Below are 27,007 nucleotides of genomic sequence, written 5' to 3' on the forward strand. Positions count from 1 at the left end.
CCATGGTGAATCTGAAATGACAGGTGCTCTTTAAATGTAAGGACTTATTCTTGCTAGTAGTTAGAATCTTTAATATTTGTAAACAAAATGAAGGTTTCCTATTTAGAGTAAGCTGTCAGGTTAGTAAAACAGCAATATTGGAACCAATTCAATCATACAGTTTGTAGTGTACATAGATTTGCAAAACAATGGGATAAAGGAATATTCCTGAACTTTGTTTTATCTCATGGTTACTATGAAATTGTGTGAATGCATCAATGCAGTGCATGTTATCTCAGCTTACAGAGTTTGGATTCATTGAATGAGTTTACCAAAAAAGTAAATATTGCAGAATATTCAGCCTTATACATAACTAAGCTCCATTTCATGCTGAATAAACTAAATTATTAATGCATCTTAAATAGAAAACATCTTTAGATAGATTTTTACTCCAAAAGCATTTTATTAAAATAATATTGATAAAAAAAAAATATATTTTTTAAACCATTGATTTATATCCACCCTGCCATGGACGTCCTCCCAGAACTACATACCCCCTGGGGCGCGCTCTTCCTCTTCGGAAGGAAGCCTAGAATTGTCTGGCAAATATAAATCTGTTATATGGGAGTGCCATAAGAAAAGTTAGAGGGAATCTGCCTTGAAATATGAATGTCTTGTAGCTTGCATTCCTAAAAATTCATTTGACATCAGCAACTCAAAGGGTGAAGAGGCTCCCAAATATTATGTTGCAAGAAGTGAGTATATGGATAAAAAAAGACACTTTAAGACCAGGCTGTTTCTGGCATTTTTTGTTTACAAGTTTTAAATCCATATTTTTTGCTAGAAAATTACCTATAATCCCCAAACATTTTATAATTTTTTTTTTTTTTTTTTTTGTGCAGTGAGCCTAGGGAATAGAATGGCGATCGTAGCATTTTTTTTTCTACTGTCACACGGTATTTGCGCAACACAATTTATTTGATAAAAATCCACTTTAATGAATAATAAAAAAAAAAAAAAACTATATACCACAATTTTTTGTAAAATGTGAAAGATGATGTTACACCGAGTAAATAAATACCCAAAATGTCACTCTTTTTTGTGTGCGTATGCTCGTGGAATGGTGACAAACTATGGTACTTAATAATCTTCATAGGCAACACTTTTTTTTTTACAGGCTACCTGTTTAGAGTTAGAGGAGGTCTAGCAGTAGAAATGTTGCTCTCTGTCTAACATAAGCGGTGATTACCTCACATGTGTGATACAAATACTGGTTACAGATGCGTGCGCAACTTGCGTATACAGTTGCTTCTGCATATTTATATATATATATATATATATATATATATATATATATATATATATATATATATATATATATATATATATTTTTTTTTTTTTTTTTTTTTAAGGATCACATTTATTCCTATTACATCCCTTGCAATAAAAAATAAGGATCACTGGTCCTCTTTATGTGAAGATCTGGGGTCAAAAAGACTCCAAATCTCTCCTTTTTACCATTTTAAAAGCAAAAGATCAAAAAAAATAAAATGCTTTAAAAAATAAAATTTAGTTCCGGCCTAAACTGGAAGCGATGTCATGAAGTTGCTCCTGTCGTCCTAGGCCTTAGAGATGATCAGACGATCTACTCTTTGATCACCTTTGAGACTAGCCGACCGCACAGTCTGATTGTTCCTCAGGCTCAGCGATTTGAACGGTAAGCCAGAGAACCAACGGCAAGCATCTCATGAGGCGCTCAGAACACTTTCATGAGAGAGCCAGCCGCCGGCTAAAGAAAAGGATACCAGGGTTATAGCTGATAGCGTCAGGGTTTACTTCCTCTTTTTCCCCCTGCAAAGTAAGAACCCGTCAATCACAGCACTTGCTAGTGAAGAAACGGCATGGAGAGCCGTTTCTTCACAGCGCAAGCGCCGATGACGTCGGTGCAAGCGTATATGGTAAATACCTCCTAAACCGTGCAGGTTTGGGAGATATTTACAGTACCTACAGGTAAGCCTTATTATAGGCTTACCTGTAGGTACAAGTGGTGTAACTAGGTTTACAACCACTTTAAAAGCAATTTGTAACATAATTATATGCATTTTTAAAATGCGGTCCTGATATTGTTTTCTTTCTTCTTTTTTTTTTAACCAGGTTGAAAGAATTGTCGACAAAAGGAAAAATAAAAAGGGTAAAACTGAATATCTGGTGCACTGGAAAGGATATGATAGTGGCGATGACACCTGGGAACCAGAACAACATTTAGTGAACTGTGAACAATATATCCATGAATTTAACAGGAGGCACAATGAAAAGATGAAAGACAGTAGCACAATTACAAAAGCAAACAGGACATCTCCAAACAATGCCAGAAAACAAATCTCTAGATCAACTAATAGTTCTGTTGCAAAAACTTCTCCAAAATCATTAACTCTTAGTAAGGACAATGAATCAAGAAACAGCCCACTTTCTACTAGTCCAAAATTAAGGAAGAGTCCCTCTCAAGTAATTTCTGTCCGGAAAAATATGGACCTCTCTCGGTCTTCTATTAAAATACTTGTACCTAAAAGTCCAATGAAGAACAGGAATTCAGTAGATGGCTTTGAGAATGAGTCGGGAGAAAAGCTAAATCACATTGAACAAGAACAGGACTCTGTTGCACCTGAAGTAACTGCTGAAAAACCAGTCGGTGCTTTACTGGGACCTGGTGCAGAAAGAGCTCGAATGGGAAGCCGACCAAGGCCACCATCACTAGTGCCACCAATTCAACTGCCATTGACTCTTACAGCACAATCTGCTTTAGCAGTAAATGGAAAAGGCAAGTTTTTTTTTTTTGTTTTTGTTTTTTTTACTCTTTTCTAACTTTTTTATGCTTTTATTTTGTTTTAAACTTATGTTTTTATATTTGATATTTATTTTTTTAAATACCATTTATATAAAATCTTTGTTTTACAAAAACATTTAATACTGGATGTCATTAGCAGTAGCAGAGCATCAGCATGCACTATGCACAGTTTTAATAGTCTGAAAGCAAGGTCTGTACAGAGCCTTAGGCCCCTTTCACACTGAGGCGGTTTTCAGGCATTTTAGAACTAGAAATGGCACCTGTAAAGTGCCTCCCATTAATTTCAGTGTGACTTTTCACACTGGGGTGGTGCACTTGTGGGACGTTTGGAAAAGTCCTGTAAGCAGCATCTTTAGGGCGGTTTGAGAGCGTTGTGTACAAAACGCCCTGCCCATTGAAATGAATGGGCAGCATTACCAAAGTGCCTGAAAAGCGCTTCAGAAGCACCGCAATACAGGCACTTTTAAACCATTCGGCCGCTAGCATGGGTTAAAGAGCCCTGGTAGCAACCGAAAAGCGCCACTTAAACTGCGCTAAAGTGCCACTAAAATGAGTGGCGCTTTAGCGCTAACGCATGGGTGGCCCCAGTGTAAAAAGGGGACGTACAGAGCATATGTAGAGAAAAGGAAAGAATGAGTGGCTCATTTAACAGTGTGTGAAAATTGCAATTGAACTCTGTAAACATTTAGGCCTCATGCACACAAGACATTTGCAAACTCTCCTAGAAGCTTTTCCTCCTGGCAGCAGCGTTTTTGGCAGAAAAAAAGCCTGACCACTTGTAAAAGTGTCTAAAAGCTTTTAGGCGTGTTTACAAGCATGAAGAGTTTGGGCGTTAATGTATTTCATTGGCCAGAATAATAATTTATACTATGTTACAGAAAAAGGTGTAACTGCGGTGACCCTAAATAATATATTTATCTTACTATATATATATATATATATATATATATATATATATATATATATATATATATATATATATATATATATATATATATATATATATATATATAAAAAAAAAATGTTAGCAGTGATTCATCATCATGAATGCATGAAGTGCATGAAGTGAATTGCAATATTATAAAGAAAGAGATCCTTCTTAATAAAGAATGAAATCATGTGTTAAACAAAGAACAGTCCCAATATTCGTCTTCAAAAGATGATTACCTGAATCCCACGTGCACAAATCCACATCCGTGATTGGAAAATTTTCACCAACTCGTGAGACACCACCACCTTCTAAAATGGACACTCACCAGAAACAAGGTAAAAAGACGCTTTTGGTTTATGTTGGGTTAACCACTCCACTCATATAAGCATGCCTGAAGATTTCATGATGATGAATCACTGATAAAGATTGTTTTTGACATGTGGCAAGATAAATACTGTATTTATCGGCCTATAACACGCACTTTTTTCCCCTGAAACTAGGGGGCAAATCAGGGGTGCGTGTTATACGCCGATAGTTTACCTCAGAGGGGAAGGAGGGGGACGAGCGCCTCCAGAAATCACCAAGCCATCATCTCCTCTCCATTCGGCTCTCACGTCACACACACACAGTCCCGCCTCCGGCATTGGACCAGTGTTTTGTCTATCACAGGAGCTGGTCCAATGCCGATGGTGGAGGCGGGACTGTGTGTGTGACGTGAGCCAAGTGGAGAGGAGATGACGGCTCAGTAATTTCCTGATGTTCAGGCTGCTTTGATGAGAATTAAAAGTGGTAATGGATGCAGCGCTGAATAAAGTGATAAAAAGAAGGTACACTGTACACTGTGTGTATATAATACGTAGTATTATTTGAAACAAAAAATGGACAGGGTAAAAGGACGGTCCCCAATGGCTGGAAGGAGTGTTCATGATAAAGTAAGAGACCATTAACATATAAGGCGTGATATCCTTTGTGTGAAGGGGGAAACAACGTGTGTGGATGGTACTTCTAGGTCTTCATGCATTCAAGATTGGTGTATGGGTAGCAAAAGTGGATACGCTTACCGGAAAAGATGGACACAATCACCATACGGCTTAGTGTCATACAGGCTTATGGATCAATCAATCCCAGGAGTGTTTGCTTGAAGGTATTGGTGGTAGATTCCATCTAGGACAACCGTGGCTGTAGAGTGGTACTCAGATCCACACCGGATGGATAGATGGCTGTCACAAGAAGCAACCCACCAGAAACTGCAACTCCCCCCACATAAGACACCCGTTCATAAGGGAAGAGGAAAAAAAACTCCACATAGTGCGTGAATCCGGTAAAAAATTTATTGAAGGATGCCAAAAAGAGAGAAGGTAGTGTTTTTTGACAGGCATCAAAATTGATGAATAAAAGTGATCACAAATAGCTTAAAAGAATCGCGTGGTGGCAGGGCACAAGTAGCTTCAGCAGCCCAACATGTTTCGGACATTTGTCCTTCTACTGGGGCATATTTATTCAGCGCTGCATCCATTACCACTTTTTTATTTTTCTTTGCACGGTTCACCATACTGTTTGATGTTGGCAGCTCTAATTTTTTATACTTTTATATTTTTTAGTAGCGCAACTATATATATGGTTTTATTTGCTTTGATGAGAGATGTTGAGGCTGCAAATTAGGCTAACAAAAACGGCATTGACCAGGCTGCATTGAGGACATTGATCAGGCTGCAGATGGTCACTGGTCAGGTTGCAGATGGGCATTGATCAGGCTGCAGATGGATATTGATGGGCACTGACCCTTAATTTGCTTCAGAGTTGTTTATTTAAAAAATATGTTTTTTTCCTGAAACTTCCCTCTTAAAATTAGGGTGCGTCGTGTTATACGCCAATAAATACAGTATACTATTTAGGGTCAGCACCGTTACACCTTTTTCTGTAACATTGTTTACTCCACACTAGAGCTGCACGATTAATCGTCAAGAATCGTTTTTTTTTGTTTTTTTTTTTTTGTTTTTTTTTCCCCCCCTATTCTGTCTATGCAAAGAATTATCTCTGCTCTTCTCAAGCCACAGCCATCAAAAGAAAGGAAGAGAAAAATCGGGCAGTCTGCCAAGAATCACAACATTCTTTAGCAGTGGAACTTAAGTATAAACATTGTAACAATTTGTCAAAGGAATAGACTTAGTGTGTAAATGAGGAAAGTTTAACCACTTAAACACTAAACCTTTTTCTGACATTTGTTGGTTTCAAGTTAAAATCATATTTTTTTTTTTTTTGCTAGAAAATTACTTAGAACCCCCAAACACTATATATATTTTTTTAGTAGAGACCCTAGAGAATAAAATGGTGGTTTATTTTATGTCGCACTGTATTTGCGCAGCAGTCTTTCAGATGCAATCATTTTGGAAAAAAATACTGTATTGGCGTGTAACACACACTTTTTTCCCCCTTAAAATCAGGGGAAAATCGTAGGTGCCTGTTATACGCCGATCCCCACCAATTCCTGCTGATTGTGAGGGGAGAGGAGCGAGTGCCGCCGATATACACATAGCCGAGTGTGCTCGGCTAGGCTCTGCTCCTCTCGGCACCGCTCGCAGTCACGCCCAGTCACGCCATTGGACCTGTGTTATGTCCATCATAGGAGCCGGGCCAAGGGGCGGGACTGGGCAGGACTGCCAGAGGAGCCGAGTACAGAGGACATCCCGCACTGTATCTCGGCTACGCTAATTTTAAACGAGCAAGGCTGCAATCAGACTGGGAAAGGCTGGACAAGGCAGCAATGACATAGGGCAAGGCTGCAATGAGACTGGGAAAGGCTGCAGATGGACGCTGATCATTCTGCAATGATGGACAAGGCTGCAGATGGACACTGATAAGGCTGCATTGATGGGCATTTAAATGTTAGTTTTTTTCCTTAAACTTCCCTCCTAAACTTGGGGTGCGTGTTATTCGCTGGTGCATGTTATACGCCGATAAATACAGTACTTAATGAATTAAAAAAAAAAAAAAACTGTAAAGTTAGCCTTTTGTATAATGTGAAATATTTTACGTCGCGAGAATCGTGCTCTTTTTATTCTAAGCAAAAAAATTATGATTCTCATTTTGGCCAGAATCTTGCAGCTCTACCCCACAATATTTTTGTAATGCACTAAGTTTCCTTATCTATCAGCCACATTGACATGCCACTCGAAATGAATGGCACCACAACGCGCTGCACCTGGAGCATGTGCGTTGTCATGCATCTTGGCAACACGTTAATCCACACATTGCCAAAACACTCCTGTCTGAATGGGCCCTAAACTTTTAAAACGTTTTTGGCTAAATAACCTGTACATGAAAGTGTCTTTTGTAACTTTTTTGTTAGCCAGATGTCCCCCTATGCTGCTCTGACTTAGACTCCATGCACACTAGCATTTTTTTACAAGATAAAAAAAAGGCTGGATAAAAACGCTGGTAATAGCTTTTTGTAGTAGCGTGTTAGGAGCGTGAGCGTTTTTGCAGTTAAATGGGGGAAAAAAAGCTCAAAAAACACTATTTGTAGCATTTAGGAGTGTTTCTGCTGGAAAAATGCTCTAATAAACTCTATAGAAACATTTTTTTTTCTGCTCCTAGATGCTGAAGCTCTAAAAATTCTAATAGCCTAAAGTAGTGTGCACTACTACCCTATTTAGCATCTATGAGCAGAAAAAAATGCTAATAGCTTATAGGAGTTTAAAGTGCTAGTGTGCATGGAGCCTAAAGCTTCGTACACACGATCCGATTGTTGGCCAACCGAGCGTCTGATTTTTGTCTCAAGGGCGTGTGCCTGGATCTTGTCTTGCATACTAACGGTACACAATTGTTGGGCAACAAACACGGACGTAGTGACGTACTACGAGGAATTTCAGCTCTTGAGCGCCTCCCTTTGGACCCTTCTGCTAATTTCGTGTTTGGTGAGCATTGATTCTGATCATGCGTGTTTGTACTTTCAACTTTTGTGTGACGGACTTGTGTACTGACCATATGAAAATCAGACAACTGACCGTTGTCCGCCGCAAATTTTTCTAGCCTGTCATCCAACATTTGTTCGCCGAAAGTTGGACAACAATTTGTCAAAAGGAGCGTACGAACGGTCAGATTTTAGGACAACAGTCTGTCAACAGGCAATCCCCTGCCAACAATTGCATCGTGTGTACGAGGTTTTAGTGTAAAGCTGTTACTAGCCCTCTCCCTGTCAAAGTTGCATGCAATGGTTTCCTGACTATTGAGGTGACGGAAGATCTCTGGTCTTACCTGCTCTTAGGTAAAATAAATGCCTGACGGGTTTACTTTAAAGTATGTTTTCACTTTTACAGCTACATTTTAAGAACACTTACCTTATTTATTGGCGTATAACACGCACCCCAAGTTTAGGATGGAATTTTAAGGAAGAAACTTTTAGGAGTGAAGTTTAAGGTAAAAAACTTACATTTAAATGCCCATCAGTGCAGCCTTATCAGTGTCCATCTGTAGCCTTGTCAGTGCCCATCTGTAGCCAGTGTACATCTGTAGCCTGTGTCAGTGTAGCCTTGTCAGTGTCCATCTGTAGCCAGTGTCAGTGCAGCCTTGTAAGTGTCCATCTGTAGCCTTGTCAGTGTAGCCTTGTCAGTGTCCATCTGTAGCCAGTGTCAGTACAGCCTTGTCAGTGTCCATCTGTAGCCGGTGTCAGTGTAGCCTTGTCCCTGTGTCATTTGCAAACTTGTAGGTACACTGCCGTTTAAAAATGGTGCGGCCGTTCTCGGTGGCTCTTGGCGGCTTTCGGACGCAGCGGGACTGCGAGAGCTGCCGAAAGCCGCCGAGAATGGCCGAAAGCCGCCGAGGACGGCCAAAAGGCTCACAATCGGCGGGGGGATCGGCATATAACACGCACCCACGCTTTTCCCCTGATTTTAAGAGGAAAAAAGTGCGTGTTATACGCCGATAAATACGGTACTTTATATTTGTTACATTTTCCATTGACACATTATAGCTTAAACAAATCTTACCTAGCTTTCCCCTGCTTTGTAATGTTCAGAAGGGGGCTGGGGAGTAACATTTTTAACCACTTAATGACCGGGCCTATTTTTCAAATTTGTTTACAAGTTAAAATCTTTTTTTTTTTTGCTAGAAAATTACTTAGAACCCCCAAATCTTCTTTTTTTTTTTTCTAACATCATAGAGAATAAAATGGCAGTTGCAATACTTTTTAAGTAGTAAGGCAACAGTAAAGATAGCCTGATTTTTTTTTTTTTATATTGTGAAAGATGATGTTACGCCGAGTAAATTGATACCCAACATGTCACGCATCAAAGTTGCGCTCACTCGTGGAATGGCAACAAACTTTTACCCTTAAAAATCTCCATATGCAACATTTAAAAAGTTCTACAGGTTGCATATTTTGGGTTACAAAGGAGGTCTATGGCTAGAATTATTGCTCTTGCTCTAACAATCACTGTGGTACCTCACATGTGTGGTTTGAACACCGTTTTCATATGCGGGTGCTACTCACATATTATGCATTCGCTTCTGCACTGAGCTCGGCGGGATGGGGCACGTTTAAAAAAAAAAAAAATTGTGTCACTTTTATTCCTATTACAAGGAATGTAAACATCCCTTGTAATAGAAAAAAAAGCATGACAGGGCCTCTTAAATATGAGATCTGGGGTCAAAAAGACCTCAGATCTTATATTTACACTAAAATGCAATAAATAAATAATGTCACTTGAAAAAAAAAAAATGTCCCTTTTAAGAGCTATGGGCGGAAGGGATGTTTTGACATCGCTTCCGCCCTGCAATGGTATAGAGACGGGTGGGGCCATCTTCCCCTCACTCAGCTCCATACCAAAGAGGGGGCCCTCTCCCGCCGCGATAAAAGTGATCTTGTGGCGAATCCTCCGCAGAGACCACTTTTATCTGAAAGCGGACCGCCCGCTGAAGAAGAGGATACCGGGTTTATGGCAGCTAGCTGCTACCATAACAATGATATTCCTCTTCAAAGTTTTGACGTATTATCATTTGTAAACTAGATCTGAACACTGTTTGACCCAAGGCTTGGATTTTGCATGGTATGTTAATGCACTTAAAACTCCCCCCTTTGTCCCTTATCTTCACTTTGCCATTGTTTTAACCATCTCAATACTCACAATTTCCACCCCTTTACTGCCCAGACCAATTTTAAGCTTTCAGCACTCACACCTTGAATTTGAATGACAATTACTCAGTCATGCAACACTGTACCCATATCATTTTTTTTCACACAAATAGAGCTTTCTTTTGGTGGTATTTAATCACCATTGGTGGTTTTATTTTTTGCGCTACAAACGAAAAAGACCGAAAATTTTGGAAAAAAAAAAAGTTTTCCTTAGTTGCTGTTATGAAATTTTGTGAAAAAGTAATTTTTCTTTGTAAATTTTTACCATTAATTTTTACTGCTACCTTTCTTTAGTAAAAAATAACCCAAACCCATGCATATTATTTAGGCCAGTTCACACCAGATGCAGTTCTGTGCGCTTTTTTTCTGCACTAAAAATGCCTGCACTGTGTTTTCCATGTATTCCAATGGCTCTAGTTCACACCAATGCAGTCGTTTCCAGTCAGTTTCTGGTCAGTTTCTGCACCGGAAACTGACTGGAACTGACTGCACTGGTGTGAACTAGAGCCATTGGAATACATGGAAAACACCAGTTCAGTTCACACCACAAACATGCACTCTGGATACGTTCCGGATCAGTTTTTGCTTACAGTTCACACCACATGCAGTTCCAGTGCATACAATTTGCTAGGTTCCAGTACAGTTCTGGGCAGAAAAAATGCATCGCGCTCTACTTCTTTTTTTTTTTTTTTTTTCTTCTTTCTTGACCGAAAACTGACTGCACTGTTGTGAACTAGAGCCATTGGAATACATGGAAAACACTGCATGCATTTTTAGTGCAGAAAAAAAGCACACTGAACTGCATCTGGTGTGAACTAGCACTTAGGCTGTGCGCTTTTTTTCTGTATCTCATTTCTTGAGGTCCTGCCAAGACAGTACAAATATCCCCCAAATGACACCTTTTTGGAAAGTAGACAGTCCAAGGTAAGGCATATTTGTAATTTTTTCCCCACAATTTTTTTTACCAAAAATCTGTATTTTTGGCCCTAGAGAATAACATGGTGGGTTTTGCAAATTTTTGTCACACAATTTTTGCACAGCAGTTTTTTAAATGCAGTTTTACACGTGAATTCAAAAATACACTTTTTAATGAATTTGAATGCACACAAATGCAATATAATATCCAATCTTTCGGTAAATAATAAAATATGGTGGTGTTCCAAGTAAATGGATGCCAAACATGTCACACTTTTTAAAATTTTGCACCCTTGTGAAATGGCGCCAAACTTCGGTATTTAAAAATCTCCATAGGCAACGCTTTTTAAGCCTATACAAGTTTATCAGTTTAGAGTTAGAGGAGATCTGGTGCTAAAATTATTGCTCTCGCTCTGACGTTTGTGGCAATACCTCACATGTGTGGTGCGATTGCCAGTTTTGTATGTGCACAGGATCAATGTGTGTGTTTGTCTTGTACTGGGGCGCTTTACATTTTTTATTGGTGGCACACTGACCAATGTTTTTGTGCACTTGGATACTGGTACAGATGGTGATGATGGGACACTGGTACAGATGGTGATGATGGGACACTTGGACAGGGACAGGTGGTGCTTGGTGTACTGTGCGGGGATGGCTGCAATCTGTGTAGCTGAACAGTAAAATCATCCGCTTTACACACAATTCTAACAGGCTGCATCATTCCCCCCACCCCCACACTGAGCTCAGCGGGGAGCGCTGACAGAGACGTGTCGGTTTACACAGTGTGATAGCTGTGATTGGACACAGTCATCACGTGATTGGGATGGCTAATCACAGCGCCCATCTGTGATGGGCTGTGTCCGATCATAGGATCACTCCGCATGTTCTGTCGGGATGTATGGGTACATCCAGCTCCCATCTGGCCGTTTATGTGCAGTGGCTGGGTGGGAAGCGGTTGAATAATAGAAGTCCAAGGTATGAATACACATCAAAGAAACCACTTTAAAGGTAAGAAATATTTTTAACCCCTTCCCACCGCAGCCTCCCAATTTTGTTACTGTGTAACACAATTGAGTTATGCCAGAAGTTGACTTGATTGCCATGGCTTAAAAAATAAAATTTGGGTAAAGGCACGTAATAGGCCAATATAATTCTTAAAAGCTTCCACACTTGTAGTAAATTAAAATCAATACTGAGATTCCTCCAAATCTGTGATTTATTAAAATGACAAAAGCTGTAAAGATCAGAAATATTCAAGCTGCCATATAGAATTTGATTCTAAAGATGTACCTTTGGGGCTGTCATGCTGATCCTAGTTTTAGTACTTCATGAGCCATGAATCCAGAGAAAGTGTGCAGGACGGTGATTCAGCTTCTCACAGGGACCTGTGTCAACTACTGTTGATGAGGACTCAGAGCTCAGAACAATGGAGTACAGCTGTTCCGCCCAGGCACTGATAATTTAGCAGCTTGGGAATGTATGAAATCACTTGTGGTCTTCGCTGCTCTTTTGTTGCACTAGTTTGGCCAAGCACCAGACTATGAAGAAGCCGTGCCATTCTGTTTCAGGGCTCTGCAAAGTAGTAGAGCTTCCTCCTCTAGGGCTGGGTAGAAGTGGGTACTGCAGCATAAACGGGAAATAAGCATACACAAAGGATGAAAGTCTTCACCACATCACCATAAAAAACCCCTTGACTTTTGCATATGTCAAGGAAACATTACAATGTTAAAAATGTTGCAAAAAGACCAGCCAGTACCATGTACAGGAGGTGGTCAACCTTGACCACCTCCTGTACATGATACTGGCTGGTCTTTTTGCAATAGCACTCGTTGACTTGTTGTCATTTTGCTTATTTTTTGGGGTTTTTTTTCTTGGATGGTTAAACAGCGTCTCTTTAAAAATAGCGCCTGTAAAGCCCCTCTCCTGTCTCTCCAGTGTGAAAGCCCAAGGGCTTTCACACTGGAGCGGTGCACTGGCAGGATGCTAAAAAAAAGTCCTGCAAGCAGCATCTTTGGAGCGGTGAAGGAGCGGTGTATACACCGCTCCTTCACCGCTACTGCCCATTGAAATGAATAGGCACTGCTGCAGAACCGCTGGCAAAGCGCCGATGCAGTGGCGCTTTGTGGGTCATTTTATCCCTTTTTCGCCCGCTAGCGGGAGTTAAAACTACTCCACTAGCGGCTGAAAACCCCCGCAAAAACGACAATAAAGCGCCGCTAAATATAGCTGCGCTTTACCGCCGACAGCCCCAGCATGAAAGGGGTCTTAGGGGAGATCACAGGCAAAATCCAAAGAGCCAATCAAAGTGTCTCTAGGGGGAATTTACTAAAACCGGAACTGACAGAATTTGGAGCAGCTGTGCGTAATTTCCAATCCGCTTCTAGCTTGAGCTTTTTCAACTAAGCTATGAAAATGAAAGCTAGAAGCTGATTGCCACAGCTGCTCCAGATTTTGGCTGCTCTAGCCATGGTTATATCATCTCTGTCTTGTGATCACTGTGAAACAATTACAGCAGTAAATATTGGTTTGGTTTAACTCTGTGATGTTCACTGAAAAAAATCTGTTTACTAGATTTGAAGTAAACAAAAGCTATAATGAAAAATCAGTCTTAGTAAATCAACCTCTAGAGTTAATACATAATCACACACTGCAACCTACATTAAAATGACTCTTGTGTTGAGAAACTACCCATTGTTTAACCACTTATGATAAATGGCCCAGGCTAAGCCTTTAAGTGTCTGCTTGCACCCCAGTTCAGGTCTGTCTGACTCCCTGTTTATAGCTTCATATTTCTCTGTGATTCCCGTGGCTTCCATCGATAGCTAAAGCATTATTTAAAGTGACCTAAGGTTAAATTAACCACCTCAGAACCATTATGTAAAATTAGATCACCTTGGTTTATCTACTTTTCAATAAATGTAAAAATGTAATGTTTTGTAAAAAAAGTCACAACTTTTTAATTTTTTTTTTATTTTACCATTTTAGCGTGTACATATTTTAAACAAGAAGTAAAAGCAATTTAAAACAAGCCCTGATTCACCTCTGTATCAATCAGCACTGTAGAGAAATTTTCAAAGGTCACATGTGAGACGTTCAAAGAGAGAGGACATTAATGTATGGCATTAGAATCTGCCAGTGTATGAGTCGCCTGTGGAGTGGTGCCAAGGCATGCAGGTGGTGGTGACAACTAGTTAAACAAGAAGTGCATGCTGTTGCCCCTGGCAATGCTGGTGCGAGTAGACCAGCAATCAGTGGGCAGTCTGTCAATGCTGACAGGCTGTGATGTCGGTTGCCTCCAGTGAGGAGGAGGTCTCTGTAAATGTTTTTGTCTCTCGAGCCTCAGGGAATGAGTCCCTCCATGTCCCTAATAAGGGAAGAGTCCCTAGAAAAGTCTTGTGCTTACACGTGGGATGTATAGAGATGACGGATACATTGCTGAGAATGCTGGAATTTGTGAAAACACATTCGCTGTACACTTAGGTGTCTCCACTGCAGACAGCTAATCCACAGTACCAGCTTGTTTCAGTGGAGCCAGGTAGTACAGGTGGTACTAAGCAGTGTTGGTCAAAAGTGGAATTGGTTAGTACAGTGCTGGTTAACTGTATGGAAAGTTATCTCACAGTTCCCTGCGAGAGTGCTTCCAGATACTGGTTTGTATGGAATGTATTCAGGTGAACCGTCCAAGACATCACAAGTGACAGACACGTCGGAAGTCTCGTCCCCAGATGTGGTGACGAGGAGTATTTCTGCTGGTGTGATCCGATGTGTTACTGAGCAGTGGTTGGAAAATGGCACGGATACTGCCTCACTCACATACTAGACCTCATAAGAAGGAAAGGCCCAAAATAGATGTGGCAACAGCAAAGATTGTGGCCCTAAAAAGGTAATTAGTAATTGCGACATTAAAATGTGTAAACCGTTATGGAATGTTGTTGCAAATGAGGTTTTAGTTGTCGAGGATAACCACTAAAGGGTTTGATGAATCCCAAAGAACACACAGAGAGTGGCTGAGGCTGGTAACCAAAATAAGGTTGGTCCCTTTACAGACACAGTAGAACCCAGATAGCAAGCAATTGTGCTGCTAGTTTTAAAATGACTTGCAAAGCTAATGCTAGATTTGCCAGGTTTCACAAGTTTGTTGCACAATTGCAGCAAGTCCGCATTGCATGACTCCAGATTAACTTTCTTTGCGAACATTCTGCAAGTCCTGGTTCAGTTATGTTGTGAATAATCATGCCACCACCCCGTGGGTCACTGTGGCTCTATTTTCATGCTGTAGACTTGCAGGGCTCTTGCTGTAGACTCAACGCTGCAACTTTGCTCTTGCTTGAGACTTGCCACGCAAATTTGCTGCAAATTGGAAACGTGTCAACTAGAACTTGTGCTTTAAGTGCTCTGCAAGTGTACAACTTGACAGTGAAAATGTGCAGCAAGTTAAGACTTACAGTTCAACACTGCCACAAATTTGTGGCAAGTTATCCTTGCTATCTGGGAAATAGGCCCCCTACAGGTTCAGGAGGGTAATTTGGTGAAGGATTTCTATAGGTCTAGGAAACTCCCAAGGTGTGAGAGTGAGCCTGGTAAACAAAGGTCTGAAGGAATTGGCACAAAGCTCAGCAAGGTGGCATTAAAGGAGTTTGATTTCAAAATAAAATAGCCCACACTTGTTACAAAAAAAGTGTTTAAAAATGTGACCCCTTCAAAATTAAATGAAGGAAGAGGGTTTGTCTAGAGGAAATTGAGGGAGCACTTTATAACTTTAATGGTACCCGGCACGTAAAGGCTCAGGTGTCAACTTCATGCTCAGGAAGATACCAAGATTTGTAAATTCCCTAATGGTAATGTTGCTAGTACGGTCCCAAGGAAAATAGGCAGATGGTGCTTTTTGGAAGCACACCTGTAAAGCTATATGGGGGTGTCTTTTGTAGAGCCCAAGTAAGTGTAGCGGGGGTACACAGGGAAAGTCATCTCAAAAGACAGGAAATGGTTTCCATTTGATGATAAAAGTTATGTCAAATATGATTGGGCCCACGTGGGTGGTAACTGGTACAGAGGTGCCAAATCAAGGCATTTAAGCTGGTATGTTCCACCCTCTGGGGCGAAAGGGGGGGGAGGGGGTCTGGTAGTGCTGTGCCCTGCCACAGTGTTAAGAGTTTGACTTATGGCTTGTGTCATTCAGAGAGTTTGAGACCTGAAGCCCAGAGATTTCGTAGAGATCTGGGTTGGATGAAATCTCTAATTCCTGTTTTGTGAACAACTGGCACACTGATTGGGCAGGTGTATGCTGGGCATTTAGAGAAGACCTGACTATGGCTCTGGGCTTCAACCAAAGCGGTTTCTGCCCATAAAACACAAAACCTGTCTCTCTTAGGTTTTGCCCACCTAGGAGAGACCAGTGGAATCCAGAGCAGCAAGGGACTGCAAGTTGTGTGCAGAGAGTTTGTGGAAGATTGTCTGGAGGACACAAACAGACAAGTGTTGAGATTTGTTTTATTAAAATTGGGCAAGAAAAGGCCTTAAAAAGAAGAATTCTGTTTGTATTACTGTCTGTTCATTCTCACTCTCATCCTGGTGACATCCAGTATGCCAGGGTGCCATCTGGACATGAACTGATGGGAAGTTGCCCTAACAGGGACAAAGGTGTAAAAACCTGACCGTCGTCCTTACCCTTCCCCCACATCATATAAAATGGCACTTTTTTGATTAATTTTTTTAATTCGTGTCATATTTTTGGGTTTTCCTGCAGTAAAATGCTTATTTTTATTGAATGAAAATGCATTTCATTCTGATTAGGAGCTTAAATAATTGGAATGTTGAATGATAGCTAAGTCATCACACGCTGTGTTGAATGAATGGGACCAAGGCACAGAAAACTAAGAATTGTGGTAAACTTTAAGCGAGGCAGGACTGACAGATCAAAGCTTTAGCCCGGGTTCACACCTATGCGAATTAGATGTGCGTTTCCGCACATCTAATTCGCATAGCAGGAGAATGTGACTGGCTCCCTATGGAGCCGGTTCACATATCTCCGGGGCGGCTGCGGTGCGCACTGCAAAAAAACGCTGTGCGTCTTTGGCTGCGTTTCAGGGCCGAATTCAGGCATAGAATCGGCCCTGATTCGTCCCTGAAACGGTGAACAGGGACGCACAGCGCTCCTGTGCGGTCCGCAGCGAATTATGGTGTGAACCCGGGCTTAATGAGGTCCGTTGGCATGGACCATAGATTGAGTACGCGAATTGACAACTGGCTACAGGGGCGAGTTCAGAGGGTGGTGATAAATGGGGAGTACTCAGAATGGTCAGCGGTGGGTAGTGGAGTTGCCTCCAGTGAGGAGGAGGTCTCTGTAAATGTTTCTGTCTCTCGAGCCTCAGGGAATGAGCCCCTCCATGTCCCTAATAAGGGAAGAGTCCCTAGAAAAGTCTTGTGCTTACACGTGGGATGTATAGAGATGACGGATACATTGCTGGGAATGCTGGAATTTGTGAAAACACATTCGCTGTACACTTAGGTGTCTCCACTGCAGACAGGTAATCCACAGTACCAGCTTGTTTCAGTGGAACCAGGTAGTACAGGTGGTACTAAGCAGTGTTGGTCAAAAATGGAATTGGTTAGTACAGTGCTGGTTTACTGTATGGAAAGTTATCTCACAGTTCCCTGCGAGAGTGCTTCCAGATACTGGTTTGTATGGAATGTATTCAGGTGAACCGTCCAAGACATCACAAGTGACAGACACGTCGGAAGTCTCTTCCCCAGATGTGGTGACGAGGAGTATTTCTGCTGGTGTGATCCGATGTGTGACTGAGCAGTGGTTGGTAAATGGCACGGATACTGCCTCACTCACATACTAGACCTCATAAGAAGGAAAGGCCCAAAATAGATGTGGCAACAGCAAAGATTGTGACCCTAAAAAGGTGATAAATGGGGAGTACTCAGAATGGTCAGGGGTGGGTAGTGGAGTCCCCCAGGTTTCTGTGCTGGGACCAATCCTATTTAATTTGTTCATTAACGACCTGGAGGATAGGGTAAACAATTCAGTCTCTGTATTTGCGGACGATACTAAGCTAACTTCTCAGCAGGATGTGGAAACCTTGCAAAAAGATCTGAACAAATTAATGGGGTGGGCAACTACATGGCAAATAAGGTTTAATAAACAGAATATTTGCATGCATTAAAAAGGGGATCAACTCCAGAGATAAAACAATAATTCTCCAACTCTACAAGACTCTGGTCCGGCCACACGTACCTGTACATTATGCTGTCCAGTTCTGGGCACCAGTCCTCAGGAAGGATGTACTAGAAATGGAGGGAGTACAAAGAAGGGCAACAAAGCTAATAAAGGGTCTGGAGGATGTTGGTTATGAGGAAAGGTTGTGAGCACTGAACTTAGTCTCTCTGGAGAAGAGACGCTTCAGAGGGGATATGATTTCAATTTACAAATACTGTACTGGTGACCCCACAATAGGGATACAACTTTTTCGCTGAGTTTAACCATTTGCCGACCAGCCGCCGTCATTATACTGCGGCAGGTCGGCACGATCGTGCGCAGCGTCGTAGCTATACGTTGGTCCCTTTAAGCGGGATAGCAGGCACGTGCCCGCTGCACAGCGGGGGTGCCGATGCTCGCGAACGGCGGTCGTGATGACTGCCAGCCACGAGCGATCACGGGCGCAAGATGCAGAACAGGGACGTGTGTGTGTGGAGAAAAAAAAAACATCCCAGTTCTGAGAGGGGAGAGAGATTGTGAATTCCTATGAGCTGGGAACAACGATCTCTGATCTCCTATAAACAGTCCCGTCCCCCACAGTTAGAACACACAGATAGGGAACACAGTTAACTCCTTGATCTTCCCCTAGTGTTAACCCCTTCCCTGCCAGTGGCATTTATACAGTAATCAGTGCATTTTTATAGCACAGTTGTCAATTAAAGCGATGCAGTGCTGTATCTCAAAAAATAGCCTGGTGATTGAGCAGCCAATTCTTCTGGGGCTGAAGTGGTTAACAAGACACGTGGCCACTCATTAAAATTAGAAGAAAAGAGGTTTAACCTTAAACTACATAGAGGGTTCTTTACTGTTAGAGCGTCAAGGGTGTGGAATTCCCTTCCACAGGCGGTGGTTTCAGCGGGAGGGGGGGGGGGGGGGGTTATCGATAGTTTCAAAAAACTATTAGATAGGCACCTGAATGACCACAACATACAGGGATATACAATGTAATACTGACATATAATCACACACAAAGGTTGGACTTGATGGACTTGTGTCTTTTTTCAACCTCACCTGTTGTGTAACTATGTAATGCATGTATTAATAATTATATGCTAATTGTAATGGTGCATAATATTTTTTCATAGCTGTTTTTATTGAAATTGAGATTTTTGTAAAAGATTGTTGAACTGATCAATGTGTGGAGAGCTCTATATTGGAAATCAAATGTAATGTTCCTTCTATAGACAAGTCACAAGGTAACATTTTTCTGCAGTATTTGCTAATTAGGTGTGCTATTTGTCTATAATATTATATTGAAACCTTTCCTTGAATTGCTGGGGTTACTTTGCAAATGTGTTAGCCACTTAACTGAACATTCCATTCCTATGCAAATGGTCTTTAAAAATATATGTAAACTCAATAACTTCAGCTGGGACTGATTGTAGGAAAGACACACGTCCCCCCCCCCCCCCCCCTCCAGATAGGCAGAGGAAGAAAGGAACATTCAGAGCTGCAATCTGCATAGACAAGCTCTCTGCTTATCTACCTCAAGCTCCCTCTCCAACACAGATTTTCAGCTGCTGTCATCTTGTGTGACGAAGAACTTGTCAGAAGTGACTCGGATAAGAGGAATGGAGCAGCAGAAAGACAGGGCACTTGGAGCTTTAGAGAGAGATAAGTAAACACTACAGATATATGTGCCTAGGTCAAATTTCATGAATGGAGTTTAAAACCACTTTAATGTTCTTAACTGTTAGTACATGGTACTGTCTAGATTAGCACGCCTCCACCTTGTGCAATCTGATAAATGCTTCCTTCGGTTGTAACGTCAATATGGATGTTATGCATGTATGTTGGACCTGCCCAATGCCTGGCAGATTTTGGCTAATTTGTTTGTTACTGTACAGCTTAATCCACGTCCCCAAGGGCCATTGGTTATTGTTCCTTCACCTTCAAGCTCCTTCTCTCACTAAATCTCAACATAAATGAATCACGCTCTGTTAGTGGCACATGCCTGGAAGAAGCAGTTTGTTTTTTTACTTAAGTAAGGCATATGGTTGATTCCTTTTTTATTGATGAAAAACAAATGTGCCAGTGAAAATGTACAGCAAACCTAGTAATTCATGCTGATTTAGCATTTTTAATGTGGTTAAATAAGTCTTTTACTTGAATGCCAAGAAGTCATAGATTCCTCAAAATTTTTGTAGTGCAATAGTGTTTGACTTTCAGTACCATTTGGTTCATTTGGAGTAATAGTTGGCCGAAATGTGTTTTTACTCTCGCAAGAACATGTAACATGGCTACAGCTCTTAATTGCAAATCATATTATTCCTAATATAACGTCAGGAGTGACATGACCTCTGAAATATGTGGGAGGCTTTGCAATCACTATTCTGAAATCTAACTAAAGTACAACATTTTAACTATTTGCAGGCACATCTACTTTCATGCAGGCATTGACTGCAAATGGTACCAGCAATATACAGACTTCAGTGGCAGGAGTAACAGGAAAGAGGAGGTTTATTGATGAACGAAGAGAACAGTCGTTTGATAAAAGGCTACGTTTCAGTGTAAGACAAACTGAGAGTGCTTATCGATACAGAGACATTGTTGTGCGAAAACAGGATGGATTCACACATATATTACTTTCTACAAAGTCATCTGAGAATAATTCCCTGAATCCAGAGGTTAGTTTGCAAAAATGTAAAATAAAGTGGAATAGTTGAACATAATTTGCTCATGTTTTTTAAATTATTATTTTATTTAAAATATCAATTAAAAAGTGACCCTTTAGTTTGCCCAAGCATGACAAATCAGTATGGTTTCATAACTTCTCCCTCCCCTACACTCTATACTCCTTATTTTCACTGCCCCATTTAGCCATTGGGAGTGAAGTGACATAACACTTGTTATGGATGAGCTTGTGACTTAGGCTGCTTTCTCACTACAGCCGCCCGAGTGTTAGCGGTAAAGCGCTTTACTGCTGTTATAGCGGCGTTTTGGCGGTGCTATTAGGGTGGTAGCGGGGCACTTTTAACCCCCAAGAAGGGGTTAAATGCGCCTGTGTTGCGGCAATTCCGAAGTGGTTTTCAGCCGCTTTGGAAGCACTGCCCATTCATTCCAATGGGCAGGGGCGGTCTGGGAGCGGTGTATACCGCACTCCTAAACCGCCCCAAAGATGCTACTTACAGGACTTTTTCTAACGTCCTGCAGGCGCACCACCCCGTATGAAAGCTTTTGGGTTTTCACACTGGGGTGGCAGGGGAGGCAGTTTTTAGGCGCTTTACGTGTGCTATTTCTAGCGCTAAAATGCCTGAAAACTGCCCCTGTGTGAAAGGGGGCTCAATGTCGTCCTTCCACTGGACTGAGTTGATGCCTGGTGATTAGGTCAGCTGTCACTTAGTGGAACAGCTCTACAGGTACCAACCAGACCCCCCCTGTCTGAATATGATCTACCCATCTGCACCACACTATTGGCTTATCGCTACAATTGGCGGCCTCATATGCCAGCAGTGCTGGGGAGGGGGTGCAACAGGGGCGGCAGGAAGCCTGGTTGTTTACAGCCCAGAGCAAACTGCATCTTCTACATCTTGGAGATTACCAGGTGCTGAATAGCTAAGGTAAACTGATACATAGGAAATATTGGGTTGATTTACTAAAACTGGAGAGTGCAAAATGTGGCGCAGCTCTGCATAGAAATCAATCAGCTTCTAGGTTTTTTTTTTTTTTTGTCAAAGTTTAATTAAAAAAGCTGAAGTTAGAAGTTGATTGGCTACCATGCACAGCTACGCCAGATTTTGCACTCTCCATTTTTAGTAAATCCACCCCTATGAGGAGTTTGCTAAGCAGTAGCAATGCCACTTCTGCTACCTTAAAGACACTTTGGGGTCATCTATACTGTTTTGGGTTATGCATGTATTCCCTCAGTAAGAATTGTGGACAGCTAACTAAAAACAAAGTTTATATATGTGGGTCTGCTGTGGGCTTGGCATGGACACTGGAATTAAGCCAATGCACTTCTCAATTTATTTGACACTATTTATAGCATACCCAAGTGGCATGTGAAGGCAGCAACATCATCTATTTTGCAGAGTCATGCATGACCCTAAGAAATCATGGATTTCCCTAACTCTTAAGGCCTTCTTCACATATATACATAATACATGCAGCGAATGGATTACAGCAGCTGAAATCGGGGAACTCTTGCAGCTGGAGTGACCAGGGTGTGTGAATAGCATTTTGGCTGCTAAGCCTATTTAAATTAATGAAAGGACAGCAGCCACTGTTCTGCATGAGGCTACATGCGAGCAGCGATGGCCACTGTCAGGCTGTCAGTTTAAAAAGGGCTTAGTGGCCGCTGCTATTCACATGCCCTGGTCATTCCAGTCGTAGGAATCTGCTGATTCTTGATGCTTGAATCCGCTGGCTGCATTTAAAGGACTGTGTGAAAGAAGTCTAATGCCGCGTACACACGATTGGACATTCCAAGAAAAAAATCCATGGATTTTTTCAGACGGATGTTGGCTCAAACTTGTCTTGCATACACACGGTCACACAAGTCTTGTCGGAAATTCCGATCGCCAAGAACACGGTGACGTACAACTAGTACGACGAGCTGAGAAAAATGAAGTTCAATAGCCAGTGCGGCTTTTCTGCTTGATTCCAAGCATGCGTGGAACTTTGTGCGTCGGAATTGTGTACACACGATTGGAATTTATGACAACGGATTTTGTTGTCGGAAAATTTGAGATCCAGATCTCAAATTTTGTGTGTCGGAAATTCCGGCGGAAAATGTCCGATGGAGCCTACACACGGTCGGAATTTCCGACAATAAGCTCCCATCGAACATTTTCCGTGGGAAAATCCGAACGTGTGTACGGGGCATTAGTCTTGAAGGCCCTCAGCGAAGGAGGTATAAGTCAACTAAACTACATTGTACATTATATTGCATAAAATTCATGTGTAAGACTCCACATTTAGATTTTTATATTTGTTAAATCTGTCCCCCAGGCAGACATTTAAATACGCATATACTCTACATCAGGGGTAGGCAACTTTTGAGAGATGGAGATCTATCTGGACAACATTGAAGAGATCAAAGATCACCATGGAGCAATGCCCCCCCCCCTTTTTTTTTTTTTAAGAAACTAGCAAGCCTCCAAAAAAAGTAAAGACAGCATTAAAAAAACCTAGAAAACGCTACTAAAACTGTCACTGTAAAAATACAAACTTAGCCTACCTTAAACGGCTTCAGTGAGAAACTCAGCTTTCACTTTCATTCACAATTTGTTTCATGTCTGGGGAGCAATTGGTTACCCCCACAAGTCTGATGCCGGAGTTCAACATGAAAGCAGAAGATCTGGTACTGCAGGCTGACTTTCTTGACTAATTTCAGGCTTGACTGCTTTGATTTCTGGCCAGTGCAAGTAGTTTGTAGGGCAGTGTATATGGCTCAGTAGTAGGCATGGCAGTGTACAAAGGTCAGTAGTAGGCATGGCAGTGTGCAGAGGTCAGTAGTAGGAAGAACAGTGTGCAGAGGTCAGTGTAGGCAGGACAGTGTACAGGGCTCAGTAGTAGGCAGGGAAGTGTATAGAGGTCAGTAGTATGTATGGTAGGGGTCGGGAGGGCATGGTATTGGGGGGGATAAGGAGGGCTGGGGGGACAGGAGGGCATGGTATGGGGGGGGGGGGCAGGAGGTCATGGTACTGGGAGGGATAAGGAGGGCATGGTATGGGGGGGGGGGAGAGATCAGGCAGGCTGGAGTGTCAGGTAGGCATGGTAAGGGGGGGGGGGGTCAGGAGGGAATGTATTGGGAGGGATAAGGAGTGCTGGAGTGTTAGGAAGGCATGGTATTCTGGGGGGACAGGGGGGCATGGTATTGGGGGGACAGGACGGCATGGTATTGGGAGGACAGGTGGGCTGGAGTGTCGGAAGACGTTTTAAATGAGTGGCTAAGGGAAGGTGCTGTGGTGCTGATTCCTGCCAGTGTCACAGCAGCAATCCTCTCTCACCTTCCCATCTTGGATTGAGGAGGAGAGCCGGTGGTGAGGGGCGTGCAATGCGAAGCGCTCTGGCGTGTTCAGAGAAGAGCCCAAGCTATTCTGGAGGCTTTCTCCACCCCGCAGCTGCACGTATCCAAGGGGCAGGGACTGCCTCATCATACAGCAATTGGATAAGCGCACTCGCCGCTCCGGAGTAAGGACCGAGTTGGGGGGACATCTTTTGCGGTCTATCTACAAAATCATACTGGGGGGGGGTACACACTAAAATGTGTTTACATTTAAGATGGTGCTGCTATAAGACCAACAAACAGTACAAAACAGATTACAGCGCACACATACAAAAATTACATTTCTCCTGCAAGGCTTTTTAAAAACACCTGAGCATATTCAAAAAAATATGGGGGTTTGGTCACACTATATATATGGTCATATAGTGCCAAGTCTTATAATGCTTCACGGTCTACCTGTCTGCCAGGTAGCCTGCGATCAATGGGTTGCTGACCCCCGCTCTACATTAGCTGGTTAACCTGCCAGCAGATTTGTAATACTGTCCTGCCAAGTTGTATTTTAGGCATCTCTGCTGGACAGTACAGTCAGAACCTGGACCTGTACAGACTACACTGCATGCAGTTAAGCAGTACATCCTGGTTTAGGAAGTAACAACAATAAGCTCATCCTTTTGCTCCTCCCTACCAGTAAGCAACAGAGCCCTGATTGAGTTCTGCCTCTTCCTCTCCCAGTCTGTGCTGCTATGCTGGGAGTTAGAAGAAGCTGATATCTATGTGTACTCAGGTGCCTATACTAGTTGTATTTACAAATACACTTCATGGTTTTATTTCTAACTATATATAACTGGATTTAATTGGTTTTATTATAGTTGCCTGGAGCTCAGCTTTTTTTTTATTATGTGTCTCCCCAGAAAGTTTTCAAGTAAAAGTATGACACCTTTTATTTAGACAAAAAGGGTAGGAAAATGGTCGTTGTGGAAATGTATCATATTTGAACTTCTCCATTTCCTCCATTGTAGATAGGTTGAATGTATGTAAAAATAGCAAGTTAGAGGATCGACAGATCAATGTTAACCGGTTCAATACCGGGCAATTTCACCCCCTTCCTTCCCAGGCCAATTTTTAGTTTTCAGCACTGTCGCACTTTAAACGTCAATTGCGCGGTCGTGCGACGTTGTACCCAAAAGAAATTGACGTCCTTTTTTTCACCACAAATAGAGCTTTTTTTTGGTGGTATTTGATCGCCTCTGCGGTTTTTATTTTTTGCGCTATAAACAAAAGAAGAGCGACAATTTTGAAAAAAACACTATATTTTTTACTTTTTGCTATAATAAATATCCCAATTTTTTTTTTTTTTTTAAACACATTTTTTCCTCAGTTTTGGCCGATACGTATTCGTCTACATATTTTTGGTAAAAAAAATCGCAATAACCGTATATTGATTGGTTTGCGCAAAAGTTATAGCGTCTACAAAATACGGGATAGATTTATGGCATTTTTAAAAAAAAAATATTTTTTTATTTTTTTTAGCCGCGATCGCTATTTTTTTTGGTGACTGCGACATTATGGCGGACACATCGGACACTTTTGACACATTTTTGGGACCAATCACATTTATACAGCGATCAATGCTATAAAATTGCATTGATTACTGTGTAAATGTGACAGGCAGTGAAGGGGTTAACCACTAGGGGGCGGGGAGGGGTTAATATGTTTCCTAGGGAATGATTCTAACTGAAGGGGGAGGGGACGCACTAGGGGAGGAGACCGATCAGTGTTCCTCCGTTCTGGGAACACAGATCGCTCTCCTCAGAGCTGACAGGCTGTGGATCTGTGTGTTTACACACACAGATCCACATGCCGGCCCAGTTAACGGGCAATCGCGGGTGCCCGGCGGACATCGCGGCCGCCGGGCACCCGCACCGGGTCCCGAGGAACACGCGCCCCCTAGATGGCCGGGAATCCCAGGACGTCATATGACGTCCACCCAGGATGGGAGATCCCATCTGTGGACGTCATATGACTATGGGCGGGTAGGGAAGTGGTTAAAGGTGCAGGGTCTTAAAGTGCCACTGACCAATAATGATGATAGGATTGTTTTTTTAAAGCTGGTGGTGGTGGGGAAAGGGGTGCCACTAATTATAAACAATTATGGTCATGTTTTTGGGGTGTGGGAGTGGTTTAAAGTACCACTGACCAACAGTGTGTTTTTAGATCTTGATAAAGAAATTATGTTGCATGACCAATTAATTGTCAGTTAAACTGTCACAGGACTTAAAGAGAAAAATGGCCTGATGCTGTATATTCATTATCTCACAAAAGTGAGTACACCCCTCACATTTTTGTAAATATTTTATTATATCTTTTCATGTGACGACATTGAAGAAATTACACTTTGCTGCAATTTAAAGTAGTGAGTGTACAGCTTGTATACCAGTGTAAATTTGCTGTCCCCTCAAAATAACTCAGCACACAGCCATTAATATCTAAACCACTGGCAACAAAAGTGAGTATACCCCTAAGTGAAAATGCCCAAATTGGGCCCAATTAGCCATTTTCCCTCCCTGGTGTCATGTGACTCGTTAATGTTACAAGGCTTCAGGTGTGAATGGGGAGCAGGTGTATTCAATTTGGTGTTATTGCTCTCACTCTTTCATACTGGTCACTGGAAGTTCAACATGGCACCTCATGGCAATGGAATCTCTGAGGATCTGAAAAAAATAATTGTTGCTCTACATATAGATGGCCTAGCCTATAAGATTGGCAAGACCCTGAAACTGAACTGCAGCACGGTGGCCAAGACCATACAGGCCAAGACCATACAGCGGTTTAACAGGACAGGTTCCACTCAGAACAGGCCTTGCCATGGTCGACCAAAGAAGTTGAGTGCATGTGCTCAGCATCCTATCCAGAGGTTGTCTTTGGGAAATAGACGTATGAGTGCTGCCAGCATTGCTTCAGAGGTTGAAGGGGTTGGGGGGGTCAGCCTG

At 42.0% G+C, this 27,007-nt stretch overlaps 1 protein-coding gene across 1 annotated transcript in view; it reads left to right on the top strand.

The window, feature by feature from the left end:
- The window catches only part of CDYL (chromodomain Y like), a 119,839-nt gene that overhangs the window by 72,784 nt on the left and 20,048 nt on the right, over positions 1–27,007 (top strand). Inside the window, exons 2-3 of the mRNA XM_073630992.1 lie at positions 2,134–2,797; positions 20,441–20,694. Of these exons, the coding sequence (XP_073487093.1) occupies positions 2,134–2,797; positions 20,441–20,694 (918 nt within the window). The remainder of the gene's footprint in view (positions 1–2,133; positions 2,798–20,440; positions 20,695–27,007) is intronic.

The sequence above is a fragment of the Aquarana catesbeiana genome, linkage group LG05, assembly GCF_042186555.1.
Source record: "Aquarana catesbeiana isolate 2022-GZ linkage group LG05, ASM4218655v1, whole genome shotgun sequence".
Classification (NCBI taxonomy): Eukaryota; Metazoa; Chordata; class Amphibia; order Anura; family Ranidae; genus Aquarana; species Aquarana catesbeiana.